This window comes from Salvia splendens, chromosome 16, assembly GCF_004379255.2.
Source record: "Salvia splendens isolate huo1 chromosome 16, SspV2, whole genome shotgun sequence".
Classification (NCBI taxonomy): Eukaryota; Viridiplantae; Streptophyta; class Magnoliopsida; order Lamiales; family Lamiaceae; genus Salvia; species Salvia splendens.
Window position 1 is genome coordinate 6355485 of NC_056047.1, and position 24273 is coordinate 6379757.

At 40.2% G+C, this 24273-nt stretch overlaps 4 protein-coding genes across 4 annotated transcripts; 3 read left to right on the forward strand and 1 right to left on the reverse strand.

The window, feature by feature from the left end:
* The first annotated feature begins 446 nt into the window (after window positions 1-446).
* On the forward strand, window positions 447-4788 carry LOC121772699 (MACPF domain-containing protein At4g24290-like). Its single transcript, XM_042169895.1, has 7 exons — window positions 447-970; window positions 1198-1436; window positions 1844-2045; window positions 2739-2807; window positions 2912-3098; window positions 3367-3533; window positions 3925-4788. The coding sequence occupies exons 1-7, from the start codon at window positions 674-676 to the stop codon at window positions 4606-4608; spliced, it is 1845 nt and encodes a 614-aa protein (XP_042025829.1). The 5' UTR covers window positions 447-673; the 3' UTR covers window positions 4609-4788.
* Window positions 4789-5173: 385 nt separating this feature from the next.
* LOC121772125 (putative late blight resistance protein homolog R1A-3) lies at window positions 5174-8736 on the forward strand. The gene is made up of 2 exons (XM_042169114.1): window positions 5174-7392; window positions 7464-8736. The coding sequence occupies exons 1-2, from the start codon at window positions 5282-5284 to the stop codon at window positions 8581-8583; spliced, it is 3231 nt and encodes a 1076-aa protein (XP_042025048.1). The 5' UTR covers window positions 5174-5281; the 3' UTR covers window positions 8584-8736.
* Window positions 8737-9111: 375 nt separating this feature from the next.
* Window positions 9112-16773, reverse strand: LOC121772126 (UPF0235 protein C15orf40 homolog). Its single transcript, XM_042169115.1, has 3 exons — window positions 16611-16773; window positions 10254-10342; window positions 9112-9337 (listed from the first exon to the last, which is right to left on the reverse strand). Exons 1-3 carry the CDS (start codon window positions 16771-16773, stop codon window positions 9206-9208), a joined length of 384 nt encoding a protein of 127 aa, XP_042025049.1. The 3' UTR covers window positions 9112-9205.
* Window positions 16774-17628: 855 nt separating this feature from the next.
* On the forward strand, window positions 17629-23367 carry LOC121769750 (farnesylcysteine lyase). Its single transcript, XM_042166502.1, has 5 exons — window positions 17629-18186; window positions 19033-19206; window positions 20943-21302; window positions 21392-21564; window positions 22745-23367. The coding sequence occupies exons 1-5, from the start codon at window positions 17695-17697 to the stop codon at window positions 23016-23018; spliced, it is 1473 nt and encodes a 490-aa protein (XP_042022436.1). The 5' UTR covers window positions 17629-17694; the 3' UTR covers window positions 23019-23367.
* Window positions 23368-24273: the final 906 nt, after the last annotated feature.

A 24273-nucleotide genomic window follows, 5' to 3' on the forward strand; every position in this document is an offset into this window, starting at 1 on the left:
ATTTAATAGTAGCACCTTTAATTTTAAGACAACAAATGGACAAAGCCATATTATTAAGGATCTACCACTATCAAACATATGAATATTTTCTTATATTGTGTGTATAAAAGAAATATCTTAATAGAACAGAAAAAATAGTATAGTATATATAGATGAAATTATTTTTCAAGAATCTCTTGAATTTTAAACAAAATCGCCAAATTTTGTGTCGTAAAACGATCTCGACTCCTGTTCGAATAAAAGTTAAAATGGACGTTCCCTCTAAATCTAAAATGGTTTTTTCTTTGTAAATTTTAAATATTTATTGAATTTGAGAGAAGCAGACTGATTTTGACTTCCAACAGCCGCCGCGAGTCCATTTTTCCTGCAAACAGTCGCTGATCATCTCGTTAAAAGCACTAAAGAAGGAAGCTGTCCAATCATTTTTTAAAGTATAAATTAATAAATGAAGAAGCTCCAAACAATCTCACCACCTACCATTACTGATTTTGATACCCCCAATTATTCCTCAATTAAAAAATCTTCCAATTTTTGACTAGTCTCCAATTCATCTTCTCATTTCTTTCAACGCCCACACCAATTCTATTCACACACCCACGACTTTCCCAATTCTTCCATAATTCTGCTTCCGATCACCATTTTCTGGAATTGGTTGTGATCGGTTTGATCCACCATGGCGAGTAATGGCGGAGGTGGGAGCAGCAGCAGCAGTAATAGGAAGGAAATAGCAATGAGGCTGCGGGCGGCGGCGGAGGAGGCGGTGCAGTGTGTTGGTTTGGGCTACGACTTGACTCTAGACCTCCGATTGAAGTACTGCAAGAAGCAGCAGCGGCTGATCGCCATCGACGACGGTCAGGTCAGAGACATCGCCATCCCCGGCGGCACCTTGGTGCAGAATGTGCCCAAGTCGATCAATTGTGATAAGGGCGACCGTGTGCGCTTCAGCCCCGATGTTTTTTCGTTCCAGCAGGTGATTGTCATGCGCTTCTTCGATTTTTGAAATTTGATCAATTGTGTATTTCAAAAAAGCTGAATTGTGTTTGTGCAGCTGTGATTTGGTGTAGTTGAATGTTTAGGGTTTTCGATTGTAATGTGATGAATTGGTTGGATTAGTAGGGAGAAGGAGAAGTGGATGGATTATGAGCTGTAGATGTTTATGAGTCGAGTAGTAATGATCTTTTCTTCGCTGTTTTCTAGATGTCGGAACAGTTCAACCAGGAATTATCACTTTCAGGTAAAATTCCGACCGGCCATTTCAATGCGGCCTTTGAGTTCACTGGTTGTTGGCAGAAAGATGCTGCCTTTACGAAATCTCTTGCGTTTGATGGGGTGTTTATTAGCCTCTATAGCATTGCATTAGAAAAGACCCAAGTAGCACTCCAAGATCATGTTAAACAAGCAGTGCCATCGTCTTGGGATCCCGCTGCTCTAGCAAGGTGAGCAAGGAGCATTGTTTACTTTTTTTTCTGCCATGTTCATACTAACTCTACTTAACTGCTCCTGCTTCTCAGTAGTTTGATAGCTTTCTGAATATTTATTACTATACTTTACCACATTTTAGTTGACTCTCGCTGAACTTTGTGTGACCGATCATACTGCTATCCTCTTAATGCTTCATTATCTTTTCACTGGAAAAGTGTAGCTTGCTCATCTGAAATAAGAATTTGATTATCAAGGTCAGAAGATTGTGAGTGTACACTGTTTTCATTTCTTTCTTGCCACGTATTCTTTTCCGGTTATTGCTAATGAACGATGGTTTGTGGGTACCCATCTCAATCTTTTTTAGAACTGCATACAAGTATGTATTAAGTTATATATCTGTAATATTCAATGACATATGCAGGTTCATTGAGAAGTTCGGGACCCATATCATTGTTGGTGTGAAGATGGGGGGGAAGGATGTTGTATATTTGAAGCAGCAATACTCATCGCCTCTTCAACCCGCTGATGTGCAGAAAAGATTGAAGGATGTGGCAGACAAGAGGTTTGCTGATGGCAGTGGAGAATCTAGTGTGAATCCTGAGAAAGCTTATGGCAGGGAAATGGTATGTTGTGTTGATTGCATTCCTGACCTCATTTATTTTCTATAAATCAGAACTCTCACAGTTGTCATAAAATATTCAAGCCTGAACCTAGTCCATATCACGAATGATTGTTTAACTTTTGTAATGATTACTCCTCAACTCTTTAACCCATTCAAAATATTAATTCCAGCGTGACAGTTTCATTTCCCGTTTGAAACGTAAAAATAATTTAAGTAGCACAAATGTGAAGGATTTGATATTCGAACATGTTTCTTGTCCAAAGAATATCTGAATCATGTTGAGATAGTATATTTAACTAGAATGGGACATTTCAATGGTTAGCTTGAGACGTGTTTAGAGTGTTTAGACACTTGGTTCAAACTTGATCTGTAATCTTTATCAAAGATAAATGTTAAAGTGTGGTTCTAAAAAGAAAAGCAATAATTGCTTCTATTAGCTCACCTCAGATGACTACCTTTTGTTGTACTGCTTCTTTGTTTAAATGAATCTGTAAGAATCAATCACCTCATTAGATTCTCAGTATTCCTATAATTGCTCATATCAAAATTATCCACGTTACCTGGCCTCCTTTTCAGTTCCTAGATATGCTTCCACCCCCAAATCCCCAACCTTAATAATAAAAAAAAGTAACACTATATTCTGCAACACAATATTGCTGTGACATTTTAATACTGTCATTTTATTTATTTTCAGCGTGAGACTAATGATAGAGGAATTGCATTCTTGGATCCCAGTACACCAAGTTTCCACTCTAACCAAGAGGTAATTTTTTTCGCAATATAAATTGATGAATGTCAGATTAGTACAAAGCTTCTTAAATGGACTAACATTTTTAACTGTATGCATATTTATTATGATAATTTCAGGAAATAACTTTCTTCTGGAGAAGGAGAGGTGGAAGCAGTGAAAGAAATATGCCTCATAATAAGTGGTGTCAGACAGTTCAGCTTGAGCCTGAAGTGATATCTATGTCTTTTATTCCAATTGCATCACTCTTGAGTGGAATTGATGGGAGTGGATTCCTTGGTCATGCTATCAATCTATACTTGCGATGTAAGCAAAAGTTCCATTATTGCTGATCATTTGCTTTTGTTCGCTTCAAAAAATAAAAACCAATTTACTCTTGGTAATGTGTTTCTATTTTCCATGATGTGTTTCTATTTTCCATGATGTGCTTTCTATAGTGTTCATTTTGTGACTGAAATCTGCAATCATGACGTAATAATAGAGTAGCCATCATCCTCATGAAATAAAAGTTCACTCTCTCTATCTCTGTAGCGTCTTTCTCGCCATCTTATCAGAACTCTTTCACTGTCTGCAGACAAGCCACCTATTGAAGAATTATATCAGTTCTTGGAATTCCAGCTCCCAAGGCAATGGGCACCTGTATTTGGTGATGTCCCCCTTGGCCCTGATAGAAAGCAGCACGGCGCTGCTTCTTTGCAATTCAGTTTGATGGGTCCCAAGCTTTATGTCAACACCGATGAGGTAAAGACTACGAAAAACTCTAATTATCTATGTGGGCACAATCTGCCGATCATGCATGTAGTTATAGATAAAATCACTCTCCTCGAAAACAGATTTAGGTCCCTGCTCGATGTCTTAAAAAGATTTGTTTTACTTTGAGGAATCAATCACTGAATAAGATACTGCTGTTCAACCAAAGTTCACACAACATATTCGCAAAGTCAAATAAACCGGTGCCAAATCAAAAGGGTTCTTTAAACGGTGGACGGAGGGAGCATATAATTGATTGCATCAGAGCTGATTGTTCATATAGCTTATCCTTTTCCTTTTCCTTTTCCTTGTCTTTTTCTGATCAATGTCAGTAAAGTTAATGATGATTGCTAATATTCTGCCGCTAAATTATTCTGAATAGGTGGATGTGGGAAATAAACCAGTAACCGGGCTGCGACTCTATTTAGAAGGAAAAAGAAGTAATTGCTTGGCAATCCATTTGCAACATCTCTCATCCTTGCCAAAGAGCTTCCAACTTCATAATGAGTCAGGTGGAAGGAATAGTAACTCTGTGGACCGCAGGTATTACGAGAAGGTCCAGTGGAAAAGTTTCTCACATGTATGCAGTGCACCCGTGGAGTCAGACGACGACCTCGCCATAGTGACTGGAGCAGAATTTGAAGTGAAGGAATCTGGCTTGAGAAACGTCCTATTCCTACGCCTCCACTTCTCCAGAGTTAGTGGTGCAACAGTGGTGAAGAAACCAGAGTGGGACGGCTCCCCTGTACTGGCTCAAAAGTCAGGAATTATATCAACTTTAATTAGCAGCCACTTCTCCAGTGCACAGAAAGCTGCTCCGAAGCCATCGGATGTTAACATCAATTCTGCTCTATACCCTGATGGCCCTCCAATGTCTACACAAACCGCTAAACTTCTCAGGTTTGTTGACACGATGGAGATGATGAGGGGACCTCAGGACACGCCCGGGTACTGGGTGGTGTCGGGTGCCAGGCTCGTTGTTGACAAGGGTAAAATATCGCTGCGGGTGAAGTACTCTCTGTTGGCCGTGATTTTGCCAGATGAAGATGCACTTTTGCAAGGGTGATTGATCGTTTTTGTAAAAAATGAAAGAAGCTTATTTACTTGTAGGAATTGTAATAGTAGTCTTTGTTGAGATTCTCGTGTGATCGTTGATGCAGTATTTTAGCTTGTATATGTACTCAACCTTTGTTAAACTAGATTGGTCCAGTCGAACCGGCCTGTGATCTGGTCCGACTCGGTAAAATATTGTGTTGGCGATCGCTGCTTGAATTCATAACAATATTTAAGTCGGTGTTTTTAACTAGAAAAATGATCAAGAAAAATGACAATCAAATATTGACTGAACACACGGCAATCCAGTGCAAACATGATGATTTCTGCGCGTCTGCATTGTGAATGATTCTTTCCATTGTCTCGTCTCAATCATGTTTGCTACACCATTTTTTCTTTCATTAACCACCCACATTGGTCCAAGTCGAAGCTTCCAATTTATGTCTCAATCATGTGAGTGCTGAGTTGTTACAATTCTTAAAAAATTGGCACCTTCCTTGTGAGTGCTGAGTTGTTACAATTCTTAAAAAATTGCATGAAACAAAGTCTGCTTAAATAATTGCGCTACTTTAATCATATTCAAAAAGTTGAAGTCGTCAAGCTTTTATGATCACAATTTTCACACCTCTTATTTTGTTACAAGTTGGAATTGCAGCAGCTGCAAGCACTTTTTCATTCTAAAGAAAATGGACTCTTCCTCTCGACAAACACTCTCAGAAATGTTTGATCATTTGGGAAAATGGAGGAAGACGAGAAAGGCCAAAAAGAGAGAGAGACTCAAATTTAAGTGGTCTCAGTTTCATCTCTCTGTGGTTCACGGTTATGTCTTAAAACTAAACCTCACCCCACATTCCGACCTTCTGACCCGGGCCAAGCTGCTGAACCCTGAATTCTCCAACCTCGTACCTGAAAATACTGCTGAACACGACCAGAAAGTGGCGTCTCTCACCCACGCGTTGCAGGAAGTTTTCGTCGTCCCAGAGAAACACCAGTTGTTCGAGAGGGGCGACGAGGATCCAGTCGATAAAAATGGGATGATCGCAGCCTTCATGGATATGCTTCTGCGCTTGCTGCATAACCGACCTGGTTCGGTGAATCCAATTGAGGATAAAATTGACTCTCTAAGAAAGATGATGAGATTTCTTCTCGCTGTTCTTGGCCATGATCAACAAACTCATCATCTCTTCTTGACAGAATTTGAGAAAGTTGCCAATAAAGCTGGGAGTTTGGTTCATCTCATCATTTTCTCAACTGATTCAATATCCAAATCTGTTGAAGAGGGCTCTGGATCTCTTCTACGACGCATGGACGACTTGAAATCCAGAATCATCAAGCGAGCTATTACTGAACCGAATGCAACTCCGAAGACAGCTGCAGGGGATTCTCTCTTTATCGTCGATTCTTTACTTGATGATCTCGGAGATCTATTGAGCAGGGAGGATGATATGATTGCTCATGTGAAGGATCAAATCAAAATGCTGCAGCATGAGCTAAGGCTTTCCATCTCTTTGATCAAGGGGTCTCGACTTCCGGGGATGGAAGGATATGTGATAAGACTTGCCTATGAAGCAGAGTATTTAATCAACTCTTTCTTGGTTGGAGATGCTTCTTGCAGGTATTTCTCCGTCAACATATCTCATGTCATCAACAAAATTAAGTCTATCAAGCCAGTGATCCAAGGAAGTGAAAATAATCTTGAGGCCGTTGCCTTAAAATTCGAACAACTATCAATACAAAACAAGAGCAGTAGTAATGTTGAAGATGTAGTTGGCTTTGAGGACAAGGAATTGGAAATTCTGCAGTATCTCGATGGTGGATTGGAGAATTTGCAAATTGTAGCCGTATGTGGGATGCCTGGTGTTGGTAAGACAACTTTAGCCAAGAAAATGTATAATCATCCCTCTTTTATACATAAGTTTGATGTATGCTCCTGGTGTGTAGTTTCCCAGAAATACCAAATGAAAAATCTGTTGATTGACATTCTTGTTAACTTAAAAGTGGTGTTGGAGAAGGAAGACATGCTCAATACCGGAGAAGAAAGCTTAAAAGTAGTGATTCACCAAATTTTATATAAAAGAAGATACCTAATTGTGATGGATGATGTGTGGGGTTCGGAGGCATGGGATGATTTACAGGCATGCTTCCCAGATAACGAAAACGGGAGCAGGATATTGTTGACTAGCAGGAACAGGAAAGTGGCTCCACCTGACAGTATAATATGTGAGCTTCCCCTTATGTCAAATAACAATTGCTGGAAACTACTAAGGAAAAAAGTGTTCCAAGACCAACCTGTCCCTCCAAATCTGAAAAAGACTGCAACAAGAATTGCAAGAAAGTGTCAAGGGTTGCCACTTGCAGTTGTTGTTGTAGCTGGAATTCTTTCTAGCATGAACAAGCAAGACAGTACATGGAGAAAAGTGGAAGGAAATTTAGCAAAATATATGCATGCTGGTGAAGACAATGTGATGATGCAAATTGTGGAACTCAGTTATGTTAATCTAGCAGATCACCTGAAGCCGTGCTTTCTTTATTTTGGAGTGTTTCCACAAGGTGAGCAAATCCTCGTTGCGGAGCTGCTGAGGCTTTGGATTGCTGAGGGATTCATACGCAAAGAAGAGATGAGGAAGACAGAGATTGTAGCAGAAAAATACTTAAAGGAGCTGATTGATAGGAGCCTTGTAACTGTTGCAAGAAGTAGAACAGATGGTGGAATTAAAGATTGTGTTGTTCATGATCTATTGCATGAGTTCTGCTTGAAAAAATGCAAGGAAGAAAACTTACATACAGTGGTGGACAAGTAACCCTCTTTAACTCATTTTTAATCTTCTGAAGCACATGATTTGATTCTTGTTTTCTTTCTTCTAACAGCAATTACTCCATAAACAAGAAGCACCAGCGCCTATGTATCCGTGATTTCACAAGCTCTCCAAGATCGCCTCTGTTTGGGCTGCATATCCGCTCGATTCTCGGCTGTTTCCCAACATCCGGTTTCCTCAACATGAAACTACTGAGAGTCCTCCTTTTGCAGGGACTGGTCTCTTATGGGAGCTTGAATGAAATCAGACATCTATATAACCTGAGATGCTTGGCAATAGGATATGGCTTGTCGTCACCACAACTTGAGGAACTCAAACTAGCCTTCCTCAGCAGCCTTGTCAACCTAGAATTTCTCCAAGTGATGTCTCAATTCTACTTGGTATGTGTACCCTCAGCAATGGCCAGAATGAAGAAGTTGAGATACATCAATGTAAACACCCAAGTGTATTTTGGCGAACAAAGTAGCTCCCAACCCAATAACCTTGAGTTCCTCTCCAAGGTTACCATTCGGGACCTAAACGACGAAAACATGCTGAAATGTTCACCTAATCTTCGGGAACTCAAATGCAAGTGCTTTCCACTTGTGGTGGAAGAGACGGGGGAGCTCCGGTATCCTGATTTCAGCTTCTTTACTCAGCTCGAGTTGCTACACTTGGAAGGCAGCTTCATCAACACAATCGTGGATATTAGCCTTCCCTCAAATGTGAAGGAACTCACTCTGTCCGGATTGTACTTGCCATGGGAGAAGATTTCAGTGATTGGAAGACTGCAAAACCTTCAAAACCTGAAGCTATTGTTTGGCGCTTTTGACGGCGAGATATGGGAGACGAGAGAGGGGGAGTTCCAGCAGCTCAGAGTGTTGGTGCTCAAGACAGTGTATGATCTGAGAGAGTGGAAGGTTGAGAGCAGCGATCATTTTCCAAGGCTGCGGTGGTTGGTTTTGGATGACTGCCAGCATTTGCAAGAGATTCCGGCGGCGGTGGGAGAAATAGACACGCTGGAGGTGGTTGAGATCAAAGGGTACTGCCAGGAGACATTGATGAAGTCTGCAGAAGAGATAGAGAAAGAGCAAAGAGAAGCAGGAAACGATGGGCTGAAGTTCCATCTCCACAAGATTATCGGCTTGACATCTGAAACAGCTTCCAGCTTCTTCTTGTCTCTGCTTAGTTAACTACACTAGTTGCTTTCCCATTGTCTATGATCAGATGCAGATATTGCATTTGACTCTGTTATTCTTCTTTACCTAATGTTGGTCATTCAAGTTCTGAACTATTGTTTAGCTTTTGCCATAATAATGGTATTTGGCCGGATCCTCTATTTCAAACTCTCTTTCCAGAATCAGACTACCTAAAACTATTGAAAATTTGAACACTAGTTTCTTGAGCACTATACTAGTCACCTACATTTCATATCTCCTATATCTTAGTATTTGCCACTTGCCAGTAAATTCCTAAACTTTAGCTAAACTATGATTTTGCATACTTCGTATAAATTACCGAACTATTGATTTGATCTGATTTTGCTACCAATCAAGATTCTAGCGCTAACAATGCTTGATGACTAAATACAATATATTGCCCTCCATTCTGCTTAAATCACTATTAACTTAATCATGGGGAGAATAGAGTATGCACAGGTCATCATGTAAACTTAGTGTATATTACTATATTCTATGATTATGTACACAGAGATAACTGGATAGTGCAAAGAGCCTTATACATTAAGTTATACAGAAATACAGTAAATCAGTGAACTGAGCCTCATATGTCGTACAAAACTGTCTGCAAAGTACATCACTGGCTCATTAGAGCTCTATTTAGGGCATCAAATACAGTCTTCAAAGTTACCTCCTCCACTATCACTATCTTATCCCTTGACTTCGAGCCAGAACCTATTGAAACTTGCCTTTTTTTCACCCCAATAACCTGCTTACAAGATGGTGGAATTATAAGTAATGTCCAAAAAAACAAGGCTTTATGTCCTAAGGAAAAGTAAACACTAAGCTTCAAGAAAGAAGTGACATCCTCTTTATTTGTATATCAAAACAGCAATTCAGTTTCAGCTGATATACATTTGGGGATTTGACTAGTGTTGATTACATCAATATTTCCCAAAAAAATAAGCAAAAATCTAAAGTGATTTGGAGAAGAAAAGAAAGACAAAGAAAATGGAAAGGAAAGATGAACCTGAATATTTCAAGGTTCACATTGAACTACAGAAATTAACAAAGCACTAGGTAGATTGACGTGAGAGATAAACTTAATCCATAATACCATATGTGAAATTCTTTGAGTAACAAAATCTGGTATCATACTACTCACTCCTGCTGAATCATCAATATGCAGCACTCTTATAGTATGGTCATCAATCTCCGACAAAGTTTACACTACTAATAACATGCACTAGCTAAGCACTCTTGGTTTTCTCAATTGATCCCTATCATCGAAGTTATATACTCCTCTAATCCATACAAGCAATGGAGAACTAGCTATGCACACTTTGTTTCTCAATTGATCCATATGATCAAAGGTATACACTCCTCTCGTCCATACAAGTTGGAGAACACAGGAAAGCTAGTTCTCTAGCTGCTTCGCCTGCTCTTATTATGGCGGCTATGTTACTTTTTCGCCGCAGAAATGAACGAGAAGCTATATGAAAGTGCTATTTTCAAATAGACTAATAGATAGTAGCCTCCTATCCTATATACCAAGCTCTAAGTTCAATAAAATGCGACATATTTAGTTCAGTCAGAAAACCTAACTAAATCAAACCGTGAACTGGAAAAAAAATAATTTGATTAATGAATATACTAGAAATCCTAAAACGGGAAAAGAGAATTACAGAGCTAATGTAATCGAGAAGAGCCGCATTAGCTTCGCCGTCTTTAGCGGGAGCATCAATCTGGACTCCTACCGCATTGTCGTTCATATCTAAGGTTTCCATCAAATCAAAATTCAAAATGCAGTAACGAATCTGATGGGGTACGTACTAAACAAGCCCAATAGCAGTGACGGCCCATCAGCCCAAAGCCCAAGGAAGAGTATCAGTTCGGCATTACCAAAGAGTTCGGCCCCAGCCTACAGCTCGGTAAAAGCCGACCAATCAGTTCTACTCTCAGATCGGCAAAAGCTGCTCGGCAATAGTTCAGCAGTTCGGTCTCAGTATTCGACCGAACTGGGAGATAGTGGACCCATGCAGGATCTCATGACCACTACACGATCTATTTAGTGGTGTCAAATCATGCAGGATCTCATGCGGGATAAGCGGACCAAACAAAGAGGTAGTGGACCCATGCAGGATCTCCATGACCTCCACGACATCCACAACCATCATTAGTGGTGATGCAAGCCACGATCTTAGTTCAATGTATAAATAGAACTTAGATCAGATAGAAAAGGGTTAAGTTCTCTAGAGATCAAATATCAAATAGCAAGTCTGTATTGTAAGCTGTAGAAAACAGATCAAGCAATACAACTCTGCCCTCTTTTCTTCCCGTGGACGTAGATTTACCTCAGTAAATCGAACCACGTAAATCTCTGTGTCGTGATCTGTATTTTCCAGCATTCATCACCATCAAAAATTCGCCTCACCATCACTGGCGCCGTCTGTGGGAAACAGAGAACCAAATTTGTGATAAAGCGAATTTTTGACCCTTTTTCCACCCCAAAAAAATGCATACCAGATCACACACTACCCGTAATACCGTTCGTGAAAACCATGAGGAAGCTAGTCCAGCCCGCAGGTCCGGAAAACAGTCTCGGGAGACATCTACTTTCAGTTTTCACGATGAAGGAACAAGCCGCTCAAAAGGTCCACACACCGAGTCTTCCCAGCAGCCTGATTTGAATGAGGCTGTCAAGCTGTTCTTGGCTGAGAAGCAGGATGAGTTCTTAACCTTCCTGCAAAAAAGCCAAGAGCCAAAGACGAAAACGGTGGATTCTCCTTCCTCATCCAGACATGAAAGTCACTACCGCAGTAGTGCCGTGTCTTCCAGGAAGAAGAATCCTCAACCCCGACATGTTCCTGTTCCTCCTCGGTACCGGAATCACAGGAGATCTCCATCTCCTCCATACCGAAGAGATGTCGGGTTCGCCATGTACGGAGCATTGAAAACTCCGTTCTCGGACGATATCACCCGAACTCCCTTGCCACAGAACTACCGAACTCCGTCGATGACTTATGACGGGTTAGTGGATCCTCATGATTTCTTGGGACGCTATCAGTATAACATGGCGAACCAGGGTCTCAATGAGGTCCACATGTGCAAGCTGTTTCCCGAGCTGCTTATCGGGAACGCAAGAAGGTGGTTCGATAGCCTCCCCCAAGGCAGCATTAGATCTTACCGAGATCTAATGGATGCTTTCCACAGGAGGTTCTTTCAGAAAGCGGAAGCCCGAATCACTTCGGCTCAGCTGCTTTCTATACGTCAAGGTCGCGACGAAAAGATCAGCGACTTTATGACAAGATTCCACAAGGAATGCCTACAAGTAGATGATCTCAATGATCTACTTGTCATTTCGGCATTCCAAAATGGAATCCTGCCCGGAGCTCTCTACAGAAAGCTCGTGGAATGCAGTCCGCAAACAGCTCAACAGATGTGGGACATTGCGGACCAGTTCTCCCGTGCCGATGAGGCAGACCGTCGCAAACGGTCTTTAGACAGCTCATCCCGAGGAGACAGGAGGAAGCCCGATCATAGCGATCAGGGACAAACTCGCCGAACTCCTTTTGGCGATCAGGGACATCCTCGCCGAACTCCTTTTGAAAGGATTCAAAGGACTCCGGTGCAAGACCGATTGGGGCCACGTCTCAATCCTGAGAAGCCGCCCGCTCAGTTCGTACCATTGAACAAGTCAAGAGCGGAAATTTTCGAACTGCATTCCGATATGTTCGAAAAACCAAAGCGGATGACGAAATCGGCCGCGCGCCGACCTCAGGATCAATATTGCTCCTTCCATCAAGACTACGGTCACGATACCGAGGAGTGCCGACATTTGGCTGCAGGTATTGATGCCCTTGTGAAAGCAGGGACGTTAAAAAAATACCAAAGCAAGCAGCCGAAAAAGAACAAAAAGCAGGGAGGTGCGAACTGCGCTCCTCAGGATCCGAAAAGGCAACAGGATCCCGAAGACGATAACGAGCCGCAATATGATGGAGTAATCCTAACTATTGACGCTCTCCCTACCGGGAAGACTAAATCGTCTCTGAAGTCATAGAGCAGAGGTTTAAAAGCTCGGTCTCCCACCCACAAGCAAACGGACTGAAGCCGTGATTCCGGTTGAGATCGGCATACCCAGTCCCCGAACTCTAAATTTCTCCTCAGAAATGAATGATGACGGACTGAGAGCCGAACTAGATCTGGCCGAAGAAAGAAGAGAATTGGCCTGCATAAAAGCAGCCAAGTACAAGGAGCAAGTAGCCCGGTATTATAACCAAAGGGTGAAAAAGCTGCAATTTCAAGTGGGAGATCTCGTCTCGAGAAACAACGAAGTAAGCCGAGCAGAAAAGCTGGGCGAACTCGAACCCACATGGGAAGATCCATATCGGGTGTCAGAAGTCCTCGGCAAAGGGTCTTACAAATTGGCTCACAAGTCAGGAGAACAGGTACCCCGAACATGGCACATTTCCAACCTCAAGAAGTTCCATTTGTAAGAGACAGTCCGGTCAGTCAATCTTGAGTCCTGTTCGGTCAATGTGCTTTCTTTGGTTTGCTTGGTCTTTGTTTGTCTCTGTGCGTTTTGTCTGTGTGTTTTGTCTGTCTCTGTGCGTGTCGTCTCTTACAAATGTTACTGAGGTATCTTGTTCTTCGAAGGCTGATCCCCTTTTTAGAACATATATAAGCCTACGATTGTGAGTCCAAGCTTCTAAAGAGGATACAAGACCACAATTCGGCTTAAGAAACAAGCAGTTTGTCTGAAACGAACTGCAACAATAAGCCAACGATTGTGAAGTCCAAGCTTCTAAAGAGGATACAAGACCACAATTCAGCTTAAACAAGCAGTTCGTCTGAAACGAACTGCAACAATAAGCCAACGATTGTGAAGTCCAAGCTTCTAAAGAGGATACAAGACCACAATTCGGCTTAAGAAACAAGCAGTTCGTCTGAAACGAACTGCAACAATAAGCCAACGATTGTGAAGTCCAAGCTTCTAAAGAGGATACAAGACCACAATTCAGCTTAAACAAGCAGTTCGTCTGAAACGAACTGCAATAAGCCAACGATTGTGAAGTCCAAGCTTCTAAAGAGGATACAAGACCACAATTCAGCTTAAGAATCAAGCACTTCGTCTGAAACGAACTGCAACAAAAGTCCGATTCACGCGATAAAACTTGCCTGAATTAGGACAAGGGAAAGTCCGATCCACGCGATAAAACTCGCCGAATTAGGACAAGGGAAAGTCCGATCCCCAAATTAGGACAACGGAAAGTCCGATCCGAGCGATAAAACTCGCCAAATTAGGACACAAACCAAGTCCGGTCAAAGATGTTTATTTCATCAGACCAAAGACGAGTCCGGTCAAAGATGTTTATTTCATCAGACCAAAGACGAGTCCGGTCAAAGATGTTTATTTCATCAGACCAAAGACGAGTCCGGTCAAAGATGTTTATTTCATCAGACCAAAGACGAGTCCGGTCAAAGATGTTTATTTCATCAGACCAAAGACGAGTCCGGTCAAAGATGTTTATTTCATCAAGACCAAAGACGAGTCCGGTCAAAGATGTTTATTTCATCAGACCAAAGACGAGTCCGGTCAAAGATGTTTATTTCATCAGACCAAAGACGAGTCCGGTCAAAGATGTTTATTTCATCAGACCAAGGACCAAGTCCGGTCAAAGAAGTTTACTTCATAAGACCGAGGACAAGTACGATGAAATTTTTTCGCTAAGCTGTAAATACAGTGTTAGAAGCGAAAACAAAATTTCATTTTTCAAATCTTGTTCGGCATACAACTCCGCTACCCTACAAAATGGCGTTACGCCATTACAAAGGACTATTCTACTGTCCGGGGTTGCTAAAGTTGAGCCACCTATTCACAAAATCCTCGTGAAGCCGAGTTCGGGCGTTCTCGGCAGCTGAAGAATAAGCAGGTCGACGAGATGCTCTAATCGACCTACCACCTCTTCCCTGAGCCCGGGAAGCTCTAGCACCTCGGCGGCGAAGAGTCTCTTCACGAAGCATTTGTTGATCTTGCTCACTCATAATCACAGCTCCTCTACGAACTTCAGTCCATCCTTGTCTTGACGTTTCCGGCTGTTCCTGAGTTCGTTGCTGACTTGGAGTAAGGTTTTGAGCAAGTGAATCAGGGGTTTGAGCTGGAGTGTGACCATCTGTTGACGGGAAATGCCTAAGGAATCTCTCGATTGAGGGACGCCGGGAAAGAATGATGTCGTACCGAGAAGCCCAGCGCCGCAATGATTTCACGACTTGTTGGCAAGCCGAGCTCTCCAGCGCATTGTTCCTCCGGAGTACATGATATTCCTCCCACAGTTCGTCAACTCGTTCCTGAACTTCAGAGATGGTCATTCCCCCACGCCTGCAGATGAAATCCTCATACGCAGTCCTCTCAGCGACGGCAGTGTTCAGCTCGGCCTCCAGATCCTTCTTTTCGGACTCTAAGTCCTTATTATCGGCCTCCAGCTTCATTGAACGAGCCAAGAGTTCGTCATTCTTCATCTGGTCAGCTATAGCTCTTTTCTCAGCTTCGTCTAAAGCCGAAGAGTACAGCCGCTTCCAGTGAAGTACCTCCAGCTCCTTGAGAGTTAAGAATACAAAGCAGCTACGTCAGTTCGGCATTTCAGCTTACCGAGCAGGTAGTAAACCACAACAGGAGTAAGAGAGTACGAAAGGCTATACGAAGACACAAGAGCAGAAAGAAGAATTTTTTCATTCATAAGAAAAAAAATTTTCTACACAAGGGCTTCAAGGCCGTTTTACAAAAAGGAAGAAACTAAACTAAGAGAAGGAAGACGAAATCATACTCCGCTAGCTTCGTCTCCGCCTTCTCGGTGAGGTTCAGCTTCCTTCTCCTTGTCTGCTTCAGCTTCAGCCTCGGCCTCCCTGCTCTCCCCAGCCTGCTCGGCGCCACCGTAGCCGATCTGCTGCGCCTCCTGCTCGGCCTGCTCATCGCCGGTCTGCCGCTCATGCTGCTCGGTATCACCCTCTCCATGGAAAATTGGAGCGGGTGAAACTGACCCTATGGAGGCAAAGATAGCCTCCATGTTCTCATCGCGGTCAGCTCGGCAACTACGAACTTGGTCTGCAGAAAGCAGGACCGAGGACGAAGCAAGCTCCTCAAGCACCGGCAGACTCTGAAGCCGAGCTGCTATCTCTCGGCCGTACAGCGGCAGGATGACTTCGGGACCCTGCTCGGCTTTATCGGTCATCAGTTTCAGTTATCCAGAATGCCGAAGTGACTCGCTTCGCCGAAGTGATTCACTTCGCCTTTCGGGGGGGGGTAGTGATGGGGTACGTACTAAACAAGCCCAATAGCAGTGACGGCCCATCAGCCCAAAGCCCAAGGAAGAGTATCAGTTCGGCATTACCAAAGAGTTCGGCCCCAGCCTACAGCTCGGTAAAAGCCGACCAATCAGTTCTACTCTCAGATCGGCAAAAGCTGCTCGGCAATAGTTCAGCAGTTCGGTCTCAGTATTCGACCGAACTGGGAGATAGTGGACCCATGCAGGATCTCATGACCACTACACGATCTATTTAGTGGTGTCAAATCATGCAGGATCTCATGCGGGATAAGCGGACCAAACAAAGAGGTAGTGGACCCATGCAGGATCTCCATGACCTCCACGACATCCACAACCATCATTAGTGGTGATGCAAGCCACGATCTTAGTTCAATGTATAAATAGAACTTAGATCAGATAGAAAAGGGTTAAGTTCTCTAGAGATCAAATATCAAATAGCAAGTCTGTATTGTAAGCTGTAGAAAACAGATCAAGCAATACAACTCTGCCCTCTTTTCTTCCCGTGGACGTAGATTTACCTCAGTAAATCGAACCACGTAAATCTCTGTGTCGTGATCTGTATTTTCCAGCATTCATCACCATCAAAAATTCGCCTCACCATCAGAATCAGAAGCTCAGAAGTGATCATGATGGATTAATTGAATTGAACTCCCCCCTCCCCCTCCAAAAAACAAATAAAAATGAGAATAAAAAGTACAAGGAGAAAATTATGGTTAGTACCGGTGATGGTGGCAAGTCTAGACCCGGGCTTCGCATGGACAGAGATAGCAACGGAAGAGGGCGGTATACACCGTAGACACGCCGGATATTCGGCAGCGGGCTGAGGCGGTCCGGCGGCGGCGGCGGCGGCGCCCTTCGCTTTAGATTTCTTATTGGGAGCCATTGGATATTCGGCCTAAGTAATTTGAGAGCTATCGATATCTGCTAATTGAATTTTGTGTACGTAATTTAATAATTAGTACAACTAGTATAGTAGTAAGTAATATTTTGAATGGTGTGATCAATTACTAATTCACTTTCTAGTGCTAACTATTACTAATATAAGACCATAGAATTTTAGAAATCTAGTGATCTAAAATTTTCCAAACGTAATTTTCATTTTTATTAATTAAATCGAAAAAGATAAAAAAACTATCAAATTAGGGTTTTTGATGAAAATGTCAATATAGTATTTTGAAAAATCAACACAATGCTTTCAGAATGTCAACTCATTGCTTTAAGAATAACATTCTACATGTATTATATTGACATATTTTATATACAATGTTGACATTTGTTGTTGTACGAAAAAATTGAAAATTTTCAAAAAAAATTCAAATTTTGACATCGTAACATATGCAAGTGAGATCTCGTTAGAATCCGTATGAAATTATCTTTAATTTGATATATGTTGTGTGAAAAAATAATTTGATATATGTTGTGTGAAAAAATAATTTAAATCAAGAAAGTTATATGCATTTAAAGTTATGTGATATTTTTCAAAAGTTAATTACAACTAATTTATTGTAAATTGACTTTAATACCCTTATTGACGTTTTTGTTGATCGTATTGATATTCCGAGACTGATGATCTAGGTCCTTTATTTGAATATCTAATGTTTATTATTTAATTGTAGTTAGCAATATAAAACTCCCATATTTTTCAAATATGTAAATTAGGAACAAAATTTTAAAAATTAAAGTAATAAATATAGTCGAGTTTACTTGGATCGATATATTATTGAAGTCAAACCTTTAACAGCTTCGGCATTACAAAACTGAAAACACTGAGCTCAGCTAAACAATCAATCAAAGCATTGCACTGATGAATCCCCAAATCACAGCCCTCCTACTCTGCACCATCCTTCTCTCACAATCCCACGCCCACTCCCACACTGTCTGCATCATCGGCGGCGGCATCGGTGGCGCCTCCGTCGCCCATTTCCTCCGCCACTACTCCCCTCCCGACGCCATCTCCCAGATCACACTATTCGAGCGCCATGGCGTTGTCGGGGGCCGGCTGGCCACCGTCACCATCTCCGGCGAGACTTTCGAGGCCGGCGGATCCATCATCCACCCTAAAAACTACTACGCCTGGAATTACACCCTGCTTCTCGGCCTACGACCCGAGGTGCCTAGCCACTCCGACGATTCCCTCTCCCTCGGCATATGGAACGGCCATGAGTTCGTCTACAAGACGCTCAATTCCAACTCCAAGCTGCCGATTGTCCAACGCCTTGTCTCGATTGCTAATTCGATCATCATGGCGTTGAGATACGGCGTCGTTTCGCTCTTCCGGATGAATAGTTTCATTGAGGTACCTAGTTCATATCGCGTGCTACTATTCATCTTTTTTAGAGTTTTATCTGCGTATGTTTTTTTTGGGTGATAGGATTGAAGTTTATATTAACTTGAATTAGCAATATTTTGAATGGAACAGAGGTATCTAACTGTGTGTAGCTGCATCTACTGATCCTTTGAAATATGGACAGTGCCCCGGTAGGATAAGTTGCTGCTGTTCTTGCTGCAATCAGAAGTGAAATTAGGATTCTATGTGCCTATAAAACATACGGAGTACTATTATGTTTTGGAACATGAAATTATGCAAATTCTTAGGGGCATTTATTATTCATGATTGATAAGATACATGATTGAGAATTTTTATCCTAATTTTTGGATTTCTCCATTCCCAACCTTTCCATGGAACATGAATCAAGACAAATTAGCTCAAATGATAGAAAGAGAAGACATCACAAAGTTCCAGACTATCTTAGTAAACTAAGTACCTACTATTTTTTCTATATAGGTGATCTTCGGTTTCCTAGATAAAATACCAAAATATAATCTAGGATTGAGTAGTGAGATTATTTTAGTTAGAGGGGTTTGACTATGACTAATTATCGCGTAATTGTCCATTTAGGATTAAGTTGTGGCATTCAATCTCATGAACCAAACACACCACATTTTTAATCTCAAGATATAATTTTGCAAACCGAACAACCCCATAGGTTAATCCTCAAAAGTAAATGCCCCCCTTATCTGCATACTGATGTTCCAGCATGCTGTTTGCTATTGTGACACCAGAATATGCTGCTGTTGTACCGCTCAATCGTTATTTTATGTTTTAGTCTGATATAAAAATGTATGGTATTATGGCTTGTAGGCGACAATCAATAAATTTTTGAGGTATTATGATGGTCTAGAATCTCGACCAGTGTTTGAGAGCGTCGAAGCGATGCTTAAATGGGCTGGATTATTCAATCTGACAACAATCACCTTAGGAGAGAAATTGGAGGAAGTTGGATTATCTTCTATTCTTGTTCAAGAGCTTGTGACTGTGAGTACAATACTAATTTCCAGCTTTCCTGTTTTTGCTGAAATTAGATTTTTTTCTATCAGTTGTAGACAAAGATGAACAACTCATTAGCTCACTTGGCCTTAGAAATGCTTGTGATTTGCTCCTGCCCTTGTGTAGATATGCCTTTGTTTCATTATGAATATATCTCTAATGTGCTAACATATAATTTGGTTGCTCAGTTGCTCTACCTTAGCTTTTAGCTTATGTTTTCTAGCACATCTGATATAATCATATGCTGCCACAAATGATCACATCTTTTCATAGAATGTTACCACTTACCAAAATTTCCAACACATATTAGCTGCATGAAGCATTGCAGGTTTGAACTTTACAGTGGCAACAACAGTTCATTCTTCTCTAGGGTAGCTTTTAACTTGTGTAACTAAGTAGCTTTCAGGAACTGGAGAAACTGTTCACGTCCAAACATTATTCCAGTATGATTTTAACAGCACATAGCCACCATCCCCTTCCCATGTGTATACGACTTGTAAAGATCATGAAGATCTTGATGTCAGAACCTTTGAACCTTGAAACCTCTTTCTTTTTATTTACTCTGCTATGAGGATTTCCTCAATCTTCAGTTATAGAATAGCAGTTTCGGATAGGATTTGCATAGGATTGCTTAATTCTGGGTAAACACATTTGGACGGAAAATAACATTATCTCTAAGCTAATTTTTTAGGAATGAATACAGAATATATTATTCAACTAATATTATACATTGCAACTGCAAAGAATGTTTTCTAGGTTTTTATTGAAGGAAACTTAGTGTGAAACCAACACCAGATTTCACTTAGAGCATCTCCAAGGGAAAAAGGTAAATTGAGAAGGTTTATATCTCATTTACCTTCTCAAAAAGGTAATTATACCTTCTCAAAAAGTAATGGACTCCAAGAGAAGAAGGTAAATGAAAAAGAAAAATAAAGTAACTAACTATTTATCTTTTGTTCCAAGAAGAGGTAAAGATACCTTCTCAAAATGAAAGAAGGTATAATACCTTCTCAAATACCCTTTCCCTTGGAGAATGAAATTTTATATAGAAAAGGTAAACATGGTTGTTATTTCTCTTTACCTCTTCCCTTGGAGATGCTCTTAGTAGAGTCAGATTTTTGAACTTTTCCTCCAGTCTACTATTGCTAAGTATGCAGATTGCAGACTGATTTTCTTATTCTTCTTTCCTTTCTTTTTTCCTCTTTGAAGAAAATGTAAATGACTTGCAAATAAATGTGGAGTGATATTGGTACATTGAAAAGGTGGATTGAGTTTTGTGCTACAGTGCTGTAATTCATAGTTGCCAGAAATAATCTTACTACTTTCAATGTTGCATCCTTGGAGTATTTTCTTGAATTCATGCACCCCTTGCTCAATGGTTCCACTGATAGGAGTCTTTTATCTTAGAACGAGGATTACTTCATGGTTGATTGAGAGATGTATAGGGATATAGGCTGAAGTAGTGCTGTAATCACTTCATGGTTATTTACCCATGTTGTTTATAGAAAATGAAATGCTAGAACTATTCGATTGTTATTAGTTAAAAATATCAGCGGAGCTGGAAGAATTACATAAGAATTGGTGTATTACCTTAGATTCATGAAATCACAGGAGCCTTCTAATTTGTAAACACACACACACACACACTGATAGAGGTATAGGGATCCAAAAGTATTTTTTGGTATATTTTCAAATAAATGCAAAACCCTTTCTTCTTTTTTCAGGTGATCACCAGAATAAATTATGGTCAAAGTGTGAACATCAGTGGGCTTGCTGGCGGAGTTTCATTGGCTGGATCTGGAGGTGGTTTATGGGCAGTTGAAGGAGGAAACTGGCAGATGGCTTCTGGATTAATCAACCGTTCGGATGTTGAGTTACACCTTAATGAAGAAATAGAATCTGTCTATTACCTTGGAGATGCTTATGAGCTGAACTCCACGAAAGGAAAGAGTTACAACTGTCAAGTCACAGTGGTGGCCACACCTTTGGATGAAGTGAATATTCTTTTTAATCCAGCAATATCCATACCTCCAAGAAAATTACAGCACACTCATGCAACTTTTGTTAGGGGCCTCTTAAATCCTGTGAGTATATCTTATATGGCATCTTCAAGTCCTAAATTTGTGTTAAAGATGTGAACCATATTTCTAGATTGATGACTTGCTCTGATCAGGCATATTTCGGGCTAGAGCTGGTATCTGATATCCCAGAACTGATTGGTACCATCGAGTCTGGTGATTTACCATTTACATGCATAAGCGTTCTTAAGCAACATGAGAAAGATATGACCTACAAGATATTCTCGCGCCAAGCAATGGCAGATGTCTTACTGGATAAGATTTTCAGGTAACTTCTAATTGCTTATAAATCAAAAGGCATCCAATTCATTTTGTTACTATGCAATGCTAGAAGTGTGAGCCATCATAAACTGCCACTTTCTGTCTTCTTTAAGATCCACGCCAGCCTTGCCAAGGGCTTTCAAAGGTGTCTGATTTAAATAATTGAATTGGCTTTAAGATCCAAGCCAGCCTTTCTTTTTTAGGTAATTAGTTTACTCGTCATGATATACAATTTAATTGATTGGCTTTATTTCAACAGTCTGTTTTATTAATTTATTAACACTTATCCTTGAAATTCTTCTAAAGCTTTATAAATTCTAATTTTAATTCTTCTAATAATACATTTGTATTAAACATAGTAAAATATTTTTATTTGATAATTTGATGTAGCTATAAGTGTCGTCTTGTCATAAAAACATGTAATTTGTTGTCATATAGTATAACTTTATTAATCATGCAGAGGTCATTAATAAAATTCTTTTTGAATCAAAATAATTAACTTATGGGAACTATTAAAGTAAAGAAAATAGATTTACTGATTTGTTCTACTGTATCGTATGAATCAATATGCCAAACTTCTGAAAGCAAGGTCATAGTTGTGAAGTAGAGGGTAGATTCCAATTAAGTGTCTGATCCCTAACATCTCAAAACAGCATTAGGTTGTGATCACTTAGATGATGTATCTGATTAACTTGATCGTAGAAATATATAGATCCTGAATGAAATGATAATACAAACATTTTTGTAATCTTCAGATGGTAGAATCTTAAACTTACTATCACTTAGTTGGGCCTTCTCCTTTTCTCTTTCATTTTTTTTAATGCTTGAATGTTGTAGAGATATAATAATGGATTCGTTGTGGTAGGATCATTAATGAAAACGGTTGCAGGAGCCATTTATTAATTTCTCTTGTGAACTAAGTCGCAAAGCTACTTCACCCCACTAAGTTTGATCACATTGTTTACTATATCAGCAACTTTGTATGTCAAATAGAACAGAGAATGTCAATTGACGAATTCGTGGAGCATGTGGGAAGTTATCTACTTCTGTAAGAAAGTAACAATGGCATAAAATCATCACGAACTAACATAGGTTTCTCCGTCATTAAACATCACACTTATGTTGCGTGGTTTACTCTCAGTGGTTTTCTTGTTTCCTGACTATTGGCGTTGCGCTTTGAATTACAGTGTAAGAGTAGAGACAGTCAGAATCAACTGGGCTGCTTATCCTCATTACCATGCACCAGAGACCTATGCTCCCTTCATTTTAGATGGTAAACATCTATACTATGTCAACGCGTTCGAGAATGCAGCTAGCACCATGGAAACAAGCGCCGTTGCAGCTGAGAACATAGCACGCCTCATCCTTTCAAGAATAGTTGAGAAATCCGAAAGCACTTCACCAAACTTGAAGATCTTTAGCAGTGATTCTTCGGTATCGGGACTGCGTTCGGAACTGTAAGAAGGTGCATCTCACTGCTGCTCGTTGATTGTGATACTATATCCATTTTGCAGATAGAATGTTCCATTATCTGGAGTTACTTTGGCGTGGGTATGAATCTGGACGACTTCATGAAGACATATATCTAAATATTCCAGTTTTGATAGGTGTATGTATATATGTGAACTTTGTCCATTATCATCCTACTGGCTTATTGCATGACTTCGTTGTTAGATATTGGTAGATTTGATGCTACCCAGTTGGAAAATGTTGTCTATATTTGTATAATAATGTATTTATCAGACCAAATTCTCGAGGCTGGCCTATTTTCTGTTGGGTCCAATAAATTATTTGACCTCAATGTTTTTAACATTGGTCGTAATCCTACATGCTACTCGATCAAATCCTAAGGGTTCATTTGTTTGGTAGGAAGGATTTACTCTCTCAAAGCAATCTAATACTGCCAAAATTTGAAATTCATGTTGGTTATATTATATTCTTTTGAGAAATTAATCCGCTTCTCTGTGGTATTCTTTTTCATAATTTTGGGATTCTAGTATTTTAGTATTAATAATTATTTATTAAAATATAAATAGTAATAGTATTATTTTCAGCAAAGCTAATGAAGGAAAGAAATTAGAATGCAGAATAGTGGTCCAAGGGAAAAGTACACAAGAAGTCGACAAGTGTAAAAAACGGCGGGACCGCAGCCGCCATTTATAGGATCATCATTTATTTTATTTCCTAAATTATAGCACGTGTTAAAAATGTTGCATTAGCTATGTGCATCATCCCACACATGATGAATAATACAATATGCTACTGTATTTAACAAATAATTTCACTTAATTTGAAATATCTTTTGATTTAGTAGATGGACCACTTGAGCCTTGAAAATGGGAAATACGACTAAACTAGTATATTCAAGTTATATTTTATCATATTCTTTAAAAGAAAATAATAATTTCAATATCATGAGTCATCCTAATCTGAGGGTTATGCATGCTCCTTCTAGAAGGTCAAATATTTTCTTCAAAATAAAGCTATGTTTTTCCTAACAAGATTGAATTTATAACTGTACCTAAATTGATTGATTAGGTTGATACCTAACTAAGCATTATTTTATTTTAGTTTGAAAAATACACTTATTTATATTTTATTTTATTTACAGTATTCTTTATAAATGATCTTTCGATTTTAGGGTTTGTGTATTTTGGTACCCCAATGAATAAATACTCAACGGAGTATGTCCTAACATTATTTTCTCTTTGAGAAA